This window comes from Garra rufa, chromosome 2 (genome assembly GCF_049309525.1).
Source record: "Garra rufa chromosome 2, GarRuf1.0, whole genome shotgun sequence".
Classification (NCBI taxonomy): Eukaryota; Metazoa; Chordata; class Actinopteri; order Cypriniformes; family Cyprinidae; genus Garra; species Garra rufa.
Window position 1 is genome coordinate 65,128,217 of NC_133362.1, and position 10,384 is coordinate 65,138,600.

General features: G+C 34.9%; 1 protein-coding gene across 1 annotated transcript; it reads right to left on the bottom strand.

Annotated features, from left to right (window-relative positions):
* Positions 1–849: 849 nt before the first annotated feature.
* LOC141325681 (uncharacterized) lies at positions 850–4,778 on the bottom strand. The gene is made up of 2 exons (XM_073834442.1): positions 4,694–4,778; positions 850–1,867 (listed from the first exon to the last, which is right to left on the bottom strand). Exons 1-2 carry the CDS (start codon positions 4,776–4,778, stop codon positions 882–884), a joined length of 1,071 nt encoding a protein of 356 aa, XP_073690543.1. The 3' UTR covers positions 850–881.
* Between the last annotated feature and the right edge of the window lie 5,606 nt (positions 4,779–10,384).

Below are 10,384 nucleotides of genomic sequence, written 5' to 3' on the forward strand. Positions count from 1 at the left end.
CTTTGGGGGTGGTTTTCTGCAAAGGGGACAGGACGACCACACCATATTGAGGGGAGGATGGATGGGGCCATGTATCACAAGATTTTGGGCAACAACCTCCTTCCCTCAGTAAGAGCCTCTTGCCGAGCTACAGTCCCAAAACCTGAAAGATCTGCAGAAGACCTGTATGGAGGAGTGGGACAAAATCCCTGCTGCAGTGTGTGCAAACCTGGTCAAGAACTACAGAAAACATCTGACCTCTGTAATTGTAAACCAAATACTAAGTTCTATTTTTCTAGTTTGTCAAAGACTTGTTTCATGCAATAAAATGGAACTTAATTATTTAAAAATTATACAATGTGACTGGATTTTTTTTAGATTCTGTCTCTCACAGTTGAGGTGTACCTACGATGAAAATTACAGATTTCACCATTATTTGTAAATGGGAAAACTTGAAAAATAGGCAGTGTATCAAATACTTATTTGCCCCACTGTACTTGTTGAAATTCATACCAGATTTGTTAGCCCACTATTTCTTGGCAAAAGTGGACAGTTCAGTAAGAAGGAACTTGTACGTACACACAACATAACTCACTTGAGAATTTATATTTAATATTTGTCACGGTTTCAGTCAATAATTTCAGCCTTCAAATAATTGTTTATTTTTTCTGGTGCCATTTTATATCTGCAGTCTCCGAGCTATTTGAAACTATTTACGTATAAAAACAGAAATACGGTCTTGTTTATAAATTACCTTTCTAGGTCTATATGTGATGGCAAAATTATTCCACAGTATTGCGCTGCCTTCAGAGTGATTTTTAAAATTGCTCCTTCTAAACTTGTCAGTGTGTTTCCAGAATGCGTTTGCAAATGATCTTTCAGGTTTCTCTGATATGTGAAACTTATGTTGCTGAAGGTCTGTCTCCAGTGTGAAGCCTCATGTGAGCGGTAAGGTTTCCTTTAAGTGTGAAACTCTTTCCACATGAAAGGCAGGTAAAAGGTTTTTCTTCGCTGTGAACTCTCATGTGAGCCCGAAGGTTTCCTCTAAATCTGAAAGTCTTTCCACAGTAAGGGCAGATATAATCCTTCTCTCCAGTATGAATTCTCATGTGTAGATTTAGGTTTGTCTTGTTTGAGCAAGTCTTTCCACAGTGACTGCACATGAACGGCTTCTCTCCAGTGTGAGATGTTACATGATTTTTAAGGTTGTCACTGTCTGAGAAACTCATTCCACACTGATGGCATATAAAACTGAGAGAGGGAGCTCTTGAGTGAACCACCATGTGCTTTTTAAGGGTTCCCTTATGACTGAACTTCTTTTCACACTGATCACATGCATATGGCTTCTCACCAGTGTGAATGTTCATGTGATACTCAAGGTTTGGTTTGGTTGTAAAACCTATTCCACAAAGTTTGCAGAGGTACGGCTTCTCTCCAGTGTGAGTTTTCATGTGCCTGTTAATGCTTCCTTGTTGACTGAAATGTTTTCCACACAGAGGGCATGTGTAGGGCTTTTCACCTGTGTGGACGTTCATGTGGCTTTTGAGGGCTGCTTTTTTAGTGAAAGATTTTCCACACTCTTGGCAGGTGAAAGGCTTCTCTCCAGTGTGAATCCTCATGTGGACTTTAAGATTTCCATGTTCACTGAAATGTTTTCCACACTGTTGGCAGGAGAAAGGCTTCTCTCCAGTGTGAATCCTCAAGTGGACTATAAGGTTTCCATGTTGACTGAAACTCTTTCCACAATACTGGCAGGTGAAATTAGTTTTACTTGAGGAAGTATTTTCTGTCTGAGAGCAACTTATTGATTCTCGTCCAGTTATAAAATACTGATCTTCATCTTGCATTTCATCTAGTACTTCACTCTCCATTCTCGGCACCATCAGTTCTAAAAAGAGACAAATACAAGTTAACCCATGTTTAAAAGCAACAGAAGAACAGAGTGCAACAATGGCCCAAATCTGCCATTTATTCTGGAGAGTCACAGTCCTGCAGAGTTTAGCTCCAACACACCTCTAATAAGTTAACCTCACAAAAGTACACCTTTTACATTTCAGCAAACAATTTAAGTATATCTTCTCAAGGGACAATACTATAGAAATGAAATTTGGATATATTTTAGAGTAGTATAGCAGTATAGATTTACTGTCCTCTAAAAATACAGCCATTATTGAAAAAATAGCTGGCAACAAAAGTGATAACAGCAGTATGTTGTTTTGCCATGTAAAGCCACATGTCCAATTCATTATGTTTATGTTATGGTCTGCTTGACTGTTCTGTGCATCAAGTGCAGAACCTGGCTTCAAAAAAAAAAAAAAAAAAAAACATATGCATGAGTTCTGCCAGCTTTGCTTTAAAGGTTGCAGAAGTAAAAGGTCAGCTTGTCAGTGCTCACACCATACGCTGCACAGTGCTAAAAGTCAGTTTGCACAGGCGTCATCCCAGATGGAAGCTTCTTCTGAAGCTGGCTCATATGAAAGCCTGCAAACAGTTTGCTGAAGACAACCTGTCCATGAGCATGAATTACTGGAAGCATGTTCTGTGGTCTGATGAGACTATAAGATCAACTCAGATGGTGTCCAGCATGTGAGGTGATGCCCTGGTGAGGAGTACCAAGAAAACTGTGTCTTGCCTTCAGTCATCATGGTAGCATCATGGTCTGGGGCTGCATGAGTGCTGCTGGTTCTGGGGAGCTGCAGTTCATTGAGGGAAACATGGATTCCATTATGTAGCAGAACATGGTGCCTTCCCTCTAGAAACTAAGCAGAATGGCAGTTTTCCAACAGGATAACGATGAATGAGTGGCTAAGTTTGTCTCCAGACCTGAACCCTGTGGGGTATCCTCAGGTGGAAGGTAGAGAAGCACCATGTGTCTAATGTACTGCAGCTATGTGATGCCATTATATGGAAGAGGATCCCAGCAACAACCAGTGCAGCTCTGGTCAATTCCATGCCTAGCAGGATTAAGGCAGTGCTGGATAACAATGGTACTAACATAAAATATTGACACTTTGGACACAGTTTTGACAAGTTCACTTAGGGAGTACTCACTTTTGTTGCCAGCTATTTTGACAATAATGGCTGTATGCTGAGTTATTTTCAGAGGACAGTAAATCTATACTGCTATACAAGCTGCACACTGACTATAAAATATATCCAAGTTAAATTTCTATAGTATTATCCCTTCAGACAATATACTAAATTTGTGTGAGGGGTGTACTCACTTTTGTGGGATACTCTATAGCAGTTTTTCTCAAACTGGGGTATGCGAGGTGACGGAAGGGGGTTCGCGAACAAAATGCTGAGCTTTGCCATTAATTTGGTTCTACCCCAATTTAAAGTAACATTAAAACAGAGCATATATTTCTGACAAGCAAAATGCCACTTTTATGCTAAAACAGGAAAATGGGAGTGCCGTAAACAATCAAAGACATCAAATTACTTCATCTCTTGCAGTCAAAACTGACTGTATCCATACCAGCAGTGTGCGTATGATAGGATGCCTGCAAAGTATGCTCCTTTAGCAAACAGCGCTGCATGTACTAAAGTGTCTTTTAAGTATATTTGTAGCACTTAATAGCAAAGAACAAATATTGACACAGTCTGTACAAAGATTGATACAGAAACAACACTTTTCATTTTTAAAATATGAGTACTGATATGAGTACTTACTGAATGAATGAAAGACGCTTCACTTATTAAGACCACTTACTGCCACCTACTGGCGATTTTAGTTTTTTATTGCAAGCCGGTTGGCTGATTTTAGCTGGTCATAGCTGGTCAGCAGGCTGGTTTTAGAGGGATTTTGGCCATTTTTCCAGGCTGGTTTTAGCTGTTTGTTTGTTTGTTTTTTTTCCAGCAAGGATGTTAGTATGTTTTTTTGTTTTTAGTATACGTTGCTGGACCCATACAATGTATTTTTGGCTATTGCTATAAATATACCTGTGCTACTTAAGACTGGTTTTGTGGTCCAGGGTCACATATTAATAATACACTTAATAGAATGTTAAGAATATGACATAAAAGATCTATAAAAGGTAAAAATTCATGTGTTAATCAATATTAAGGGGGAAATTATATCCCTTAATTATAGAGGGGTACTTAAAAGAATGTGAAATACCCCACGGGTTACACCACTGTAAAAAGTTTGAGAACCTACTATACAGAAATTGATTAATCAATAAAATAAAGCACAGCATAGAATTCACCATATAAATTGATTCATAAAGTTATGAACAACATTCAGTGAAGACCAGTGCTGAGCAAGACTGACAGGAGACTGTATATATCAGCTTCATGATTTGACTGATTTAGATGTTATGTAGAAAGAGCGACACCTCAACGCATTAAAGGAAAGGAATATTCATGTTTTCATAACCACTGACCAAATTAAAACTAAAAAGAATCCATTTTTGATGCACTTTGCGAATAGGGAGGATTGGGTTCACTCACAGCATCATGTACAAGCTAGTCTAGTCTAGTTAATAAAAAGTTATTAGTAAGAATTTTTAGAAAAAAAGTACAAAATATAGCAGCATGTATTGCATTTAATCAAACTAAGAAATTAATCAAATAGTTCTCTGCTGCACATTAGTATGTCTGGTCATGTGATCTCAACATATTTTTGTCCACATGAAGCTCCATTTCAAATAAAACCACTGTAATAATGACACTCTTTATTATAAAAATATTATTAACGAGAATAAAAACAAACCTGTTTCTTCCTCGGCATCTTCTTGTTTCACAATGAATACTTCTTCAATCTTTATGTCTTCATCCTCCTCTTTAATAAGCGCCATCTTTATAACAGTGCCTCACGTGGATCTCAGTTGCTTCAGCAGTTTTTCTGTCTGTTTGGACAATCAGTCATAATTAAGATCAGAACATTTAACAGAAATTAATGCAAACTAAATCTGGGTGCATCTCAGTCAAAGTATAATAGTTAAAGGAGTAGTTCACTTTCAGAACAAAAATTTACAGATAATGTACTCACCCCCTTGTCATCCAAGATGTTCATGTCTTTCTTCATTTGTAAGGAAATTGTTTTTTGAGGAAAACATTTCAGGATTTCTCTTCATTTAATGGACTTCTATGGTGCCCCCAAGTTTGAACTTCCAAAATGCAGCTTAAATGCAGCTAAATGATCCCAGCCGATGAAGAAGGGTCTTATCTAGCGAAACGATTGGCTATTTTACCATTTATTTACTTTTTAATCTCTACACAGAGTACACACAGAGCTAGACAAGATGAGCATTTGAGGTTAAAAAGTACATAAATTGTCTTTTTTTTAATAAAATAAACAATCGTTTTGCTAGATAAGACCCTTTTTTTCATCAGCTGTGATCGTTTAGAGCCATTTGAAGCTGCATTTTAGAAGTTCAAACTCCACTATATGGAGAAAAATCCTGAAATGGTTTCCTCAAAAAAAAAAAACAAAAAAAAAAAACAATTTCCTTACAACTGAAGAAAGGAGGACATACATAACAAAAATCAGAACAATGTCTAAAAGCTGCTATTAAATAAAGGTGTATAGTAAACAAGCTAAAAACCACAGAACTATGTTTTTATAAGCTGTCGACCTACAAAAAGAGAGTGTTTAAAAACAAGAACAAAAGTAGAGTGCAATGTGTCTTACTACTAATTGGTCAATGTCAGTGCACCTTTTCCTTACCTTGCTTTGTTGGGGAAATGAATGGCCCAACATGAAATACCCTGACATCTACAACTATTTGTGTTTTTTAGGTCAAGAGCTTATAAAAACGTAGTTTTGGTGTTTTTTAGCTTGTTTACGGTACACCTCGTCTCAAAGCAGCTTTTACACCTTGTTCTGTTTTTTGTTAGAAGTCAGAAATGACAAGGAGCCCGCTTCCCGCAATACAAAGTCAATGGGGAGCATTGTATTGATGGTGGTTTTCCAGGAAAAGGAAAACCAGCTAAAAACAGCTACTTCCATCTTAAACCAGCATAGGCTGGTTTTAGCTGTTTTTTTTTTCAGCAGGATAATCCTCTCAGAAAATCTACAAATTTAGATCATTTTACAGATAATATTAATTTTGCGCATTTACACTCATTTTGCAGCACAGGTCCCATAAGACTTCATTAACCCTTGTGTGATCTTATGGACATTTTGTCCATTTCAGTTTTTTGTGTGCATGTGTTAATGCCAACTGCATACATTTTGGCTCAGGTGTTTATTTTTATTGAAATTTTAATACTAAACCATCATTTCCTTCCTAATTTTACTCTCTGTACAAAAATTACTCACACTCAGAACCTTAAGGACAAAAATGTCCACATTGAAACCCATTACAACTGCAATTTTTTAACCCAGGGCCATTTACCGATATAAAGTTGGTTCGACGTTTGACATTAGATGTTTGACAGATATTCAGCCGCGAAAAACGTCAATAGATCCTTAGTGGATGAGTTTAACTGTATAAAAATGAGCTTATTTGTAAAATATCTAAACATAGAATTTGACACAGCTGACAGTTTATTTGTTTAAATCCTCATCAATATGTTGTAACGCATAAAGGCTCTAGCAGCAGCTAGTTCGTGTTTAGGCCAGCTAGGGACCGTCTACAAAGTACACATAAAAGGATAAAAACATTAATGGTTTCCCATCAGAATCTTTTTTTGTTTGTGTTTTTTTTTTTTTTTTTTTTAGTTAACAAAACAAGAGCAATTTTAGCACCAATGTCTCTGAAAGATATAAAGACAAACACTTATAATGCTCACTTGCATTTCAATAAGAAATACTGTAAACAAGATATGTGATTGTGGTTATATACTATTACTATTAATAAATAAATAAAATGAATGAAAACAAAACAATATTAATTATCATTATCATTCCATAATCCAGTGGTTATGCAGTAGGATTATTCCAGCTCCTTGTGAGAACATTTTAATGTTCATTGTATTCACAGAACTGTGACACCAAAAAGTTGCTATTGAAATAAACCAATAAATAAATTCATATAAACACACTTCTCTATCACCTTCATGGTGTGTCTCTTATTTATGTTTTTATTAGAACATTTTTTTGTTGTTTTTTGTTTTTTCATTTGTTTTGGTCAGACAACTGTAACAGAACACGTGCCATAGAAATTCAACAATTCAGTCAAAGCTGGCAAAAGTGTTGTTTTGCCATTGTATTGACTTGAATTTGAAAATATATCTAAAATATTAAAAAAGTAACCAAAAATATTTATGACACAGTTTTATATGACTACATTAAAGGGTGTGTCTTGTTACAGATTATCAAACATTTTGGTGGTGGTTTTAGCCACAGAACTATAACAGAACACCCCAGCTAGGAATGTTTTTGTTGTAATAATACTCAGAGAACATTATGCTATATGTTCTGCTAATGTTTTCAGTGGCAAGTTTTATTTTAGTTCCCAGAATATTCTCATAAAAGGTTGAATAACATTCTCTAAAAACAATCTACAAATGTTTATTAATAACAACATTATCCTCTAACATTTTCATAGATTTAAGTGGGAACCTTCCCATTGGATATTGGATGCACACTCAAATGTTGCTCAGAAGTCAAATTTTTGGTCAAAAGTAAAAACCCAAACTTTGTTTACAAAAGATCTTACTGAGTTTAACAGAGGTTTAAATTTTGATGTATATTTTAAAGTAATAGTTTGGTTTGATGTTACCATTATGGTGAGAAGTGTTTGCTTTAGTTGAGCAAAATTGGACTCCTGGGGTGTGTTCCATAAAACAAGTTTACCAAATAAGTCAGGCTTATTTCAGTTAGTCTGACTTATTTTGTGCCAAATCAAATGACAATAAGTCAGACTAACTGAAATAAGCCTGGCTTATTTGGTAAACTTATTTTCCCTGATTTTATTTTATATTTTTCTGTAGTTGCTGTAGTTATGTGTTATGGCAAAAGCTGAGCAAATATGGTTGGATAATAATGATCTGATTATTAGCTAGTCTGACATGCTAGCACTTGATAGTTCTGAAGACAGAAGTTCACCGGAATTTTAATAATAAACAAATCTTTTTGTCACAAACATCAAGAATCAGTGTATGAATCTCAACAATGGTGACATGCTTTACGCTGCAAAGTATTCTGGCTGCATCATACAAAACTCATGCAGGGCTCCCAGAATGCATTGCGGCATGAAGCATGTCACCGTTGTTGAGATTCATACACTGATTCTTGATGTTTGTGTGTCCAAGCATTCAGAAGCTTGAAGTGATTCATGAATGGTGTGTTGTAAAAATACAGTTTATCTGAAGGATATTTATTAAATATAACATAACTTTGTATAGCAGAGATTAAACTCGAGATGTGATCAGATCAGCACGAGATGATATTATTAATATAAGCATTATCTGATCACATTTTCTCTTGCTGTTTTTGCCATAACAATCACAGTTACAGCCACCAAGAAAGAAAAATATAAGAGTGAAATTGCCCCACTAAAGCAAACACTTTTCACCCTAATGGTGACATCAAACCAAACCATTACTTTCAATCAACATCTAAACCTCTGTTCATCTCAATAAACTTGTGTAAATGTATGACGTTCTGGTTTCTAATAAGTGAAGCTGGTAATGCTGTTTTTGGAGTTATTTAATGACACTGGAGCTTGACATCAAACAAAGATTGGGTTTTCACTTTCAACTAGAATTTGACATCTGAGCAATGTAAGTCCACATCTAGTGTGGTGGGAATCTCTATTAGATTGCTAGAGGATAATGTTCTAACAATGTTATCAATAAACATTTGGAGAATGTTTTTTAGGGAATGTGATCCTACCTTTTAGTTGAATATTATGGGAACTAAAATAAAGCTTGAAAACATTTCCAGAATAGGAAACCTTTCTAGCTGGGACATACTGTTGAAAATAAAGCAATACATCATTTTGTTTAAAATAAATACAAGCTTGTATCCCCGCTTCAAAGGCTTTGTCTTGTTACAGATTTCATAAAGAGCATTTTGCAGTGGTTTTCATTGTCAAAAGTGAAGCATAAGTCACGCTATTGATATTAAAATATATCTTGTGAAACCTTTAAAAGAGAGTCCTGTATTACTGCCCCCTAGAGGAACATACTGCTGTTTCGACTGAGTTTGACATTCAAACTATTTAAATAAATTCATTTAAAATGCATACAGTTTTCCATCTTAACTGCAAAGGCTGTGTCTTGTTCCTTGGGTCTAAAAGAGCATTTCCATGCAAGTTTTACTGTCATATGTAAATCAGGATACATGCTATTGAATTCAATTCAAATCTGTAAATAAATTCATTTAAAATGATTGCAGTTTTATTTCCTCAAATCTTAAGGGTGTGTCTTATTACTGATTCCTAGAAGAACATTTTGGTGGTGGTTTCAATCATGTCACTATAATAAGACACATTCTATTGAACATGAAACATTACATAATTTAGTTTAAAATAAATACAAGCTTCTGTCTCAGCTTCAAAGGGTGTGTCTTGTTACAGATTTCATAAAGAACATTTTGCAGTAGTTTTCATTGTCAAAAGTGATGCAGAAGTCACGCTATTGATATTAAAATATAGCTTGTGAAACCTTTAAAAGAGTGTCCTGTATTACTGCCCCCTAGAGGAACATACTGCTGTTTTGAATGAGTTTGACATTCAAACTATTTTAGAAATTAATTGAATTGCATGCAGTTTCCATCACAACTTAACAAGCTGTGTCTTGTTACTGGTTTCTAGAAGAATATTTCAATGTTGGTTTTAGTCACAGAATTATAAGTGAACACATGCAACTGAAACTGAATTTCTAATTCAATACATCAATTAGAAAAAAAAATTGAGCACAAAAGAGTCTGTTTTGTTTCTTAAAAAAAACACTTTTTTTCTGTTTGAAAAAAAAAGTCCATATATAGTATATTATTTTATTGATACATAATACATTTTATCATATGAGTATGGAACAATACAAATTACAATGTAGCAAATTACAATGTAGCTCTAGATATAAATAAACAAACATACATAAATAGTTCATTATGCATTACCACCACCTAGACAGTACAGTCTAGCACTCTTAGAGAGGCAGTATATTATTCTATTTGTTGTTGTTGTTGTTTGAAAGTTACTATACTTTTGAGTAAAATATTGAGGATGGCCCCATATGTGACCATGGACCACAAAACCAGTCATGAGGTTAAATTTTACAAAACTGTAATTCAATAAATAAGCTTTCTATTGATGTATGGTTTGTTAGGATAGGACAATACTTGTCTGAGATACAACTTTTTGAAAATCTGGAATCTGAGAGTGCAAACAAATCTAAATACTGAGAAAATCGCCTTTAAAATTGTTCAAATTAAGTTCTTAACAATGCATATTACTAATCAAAAATTACATTTTGATATATTTACAGTAGGAATTTTACAATAAATCTTCAT

Coding starts and splice junctions, on each gene's coding strand:
- LOC141325681 (XM_073834442.1), bottom strand. CDS start 4,778: ATGGCGCTTATTAAAGAGGAGGATGAAGACATAAAGATTGAAGAAGTA. Junction 1,868..4,693: donor AGATGCCGAGGAAGAAACAG/GTTTGTTTTTAT, acceptor GTCTCTTTTTAG/AACTGATGGTGCCGAGAATG.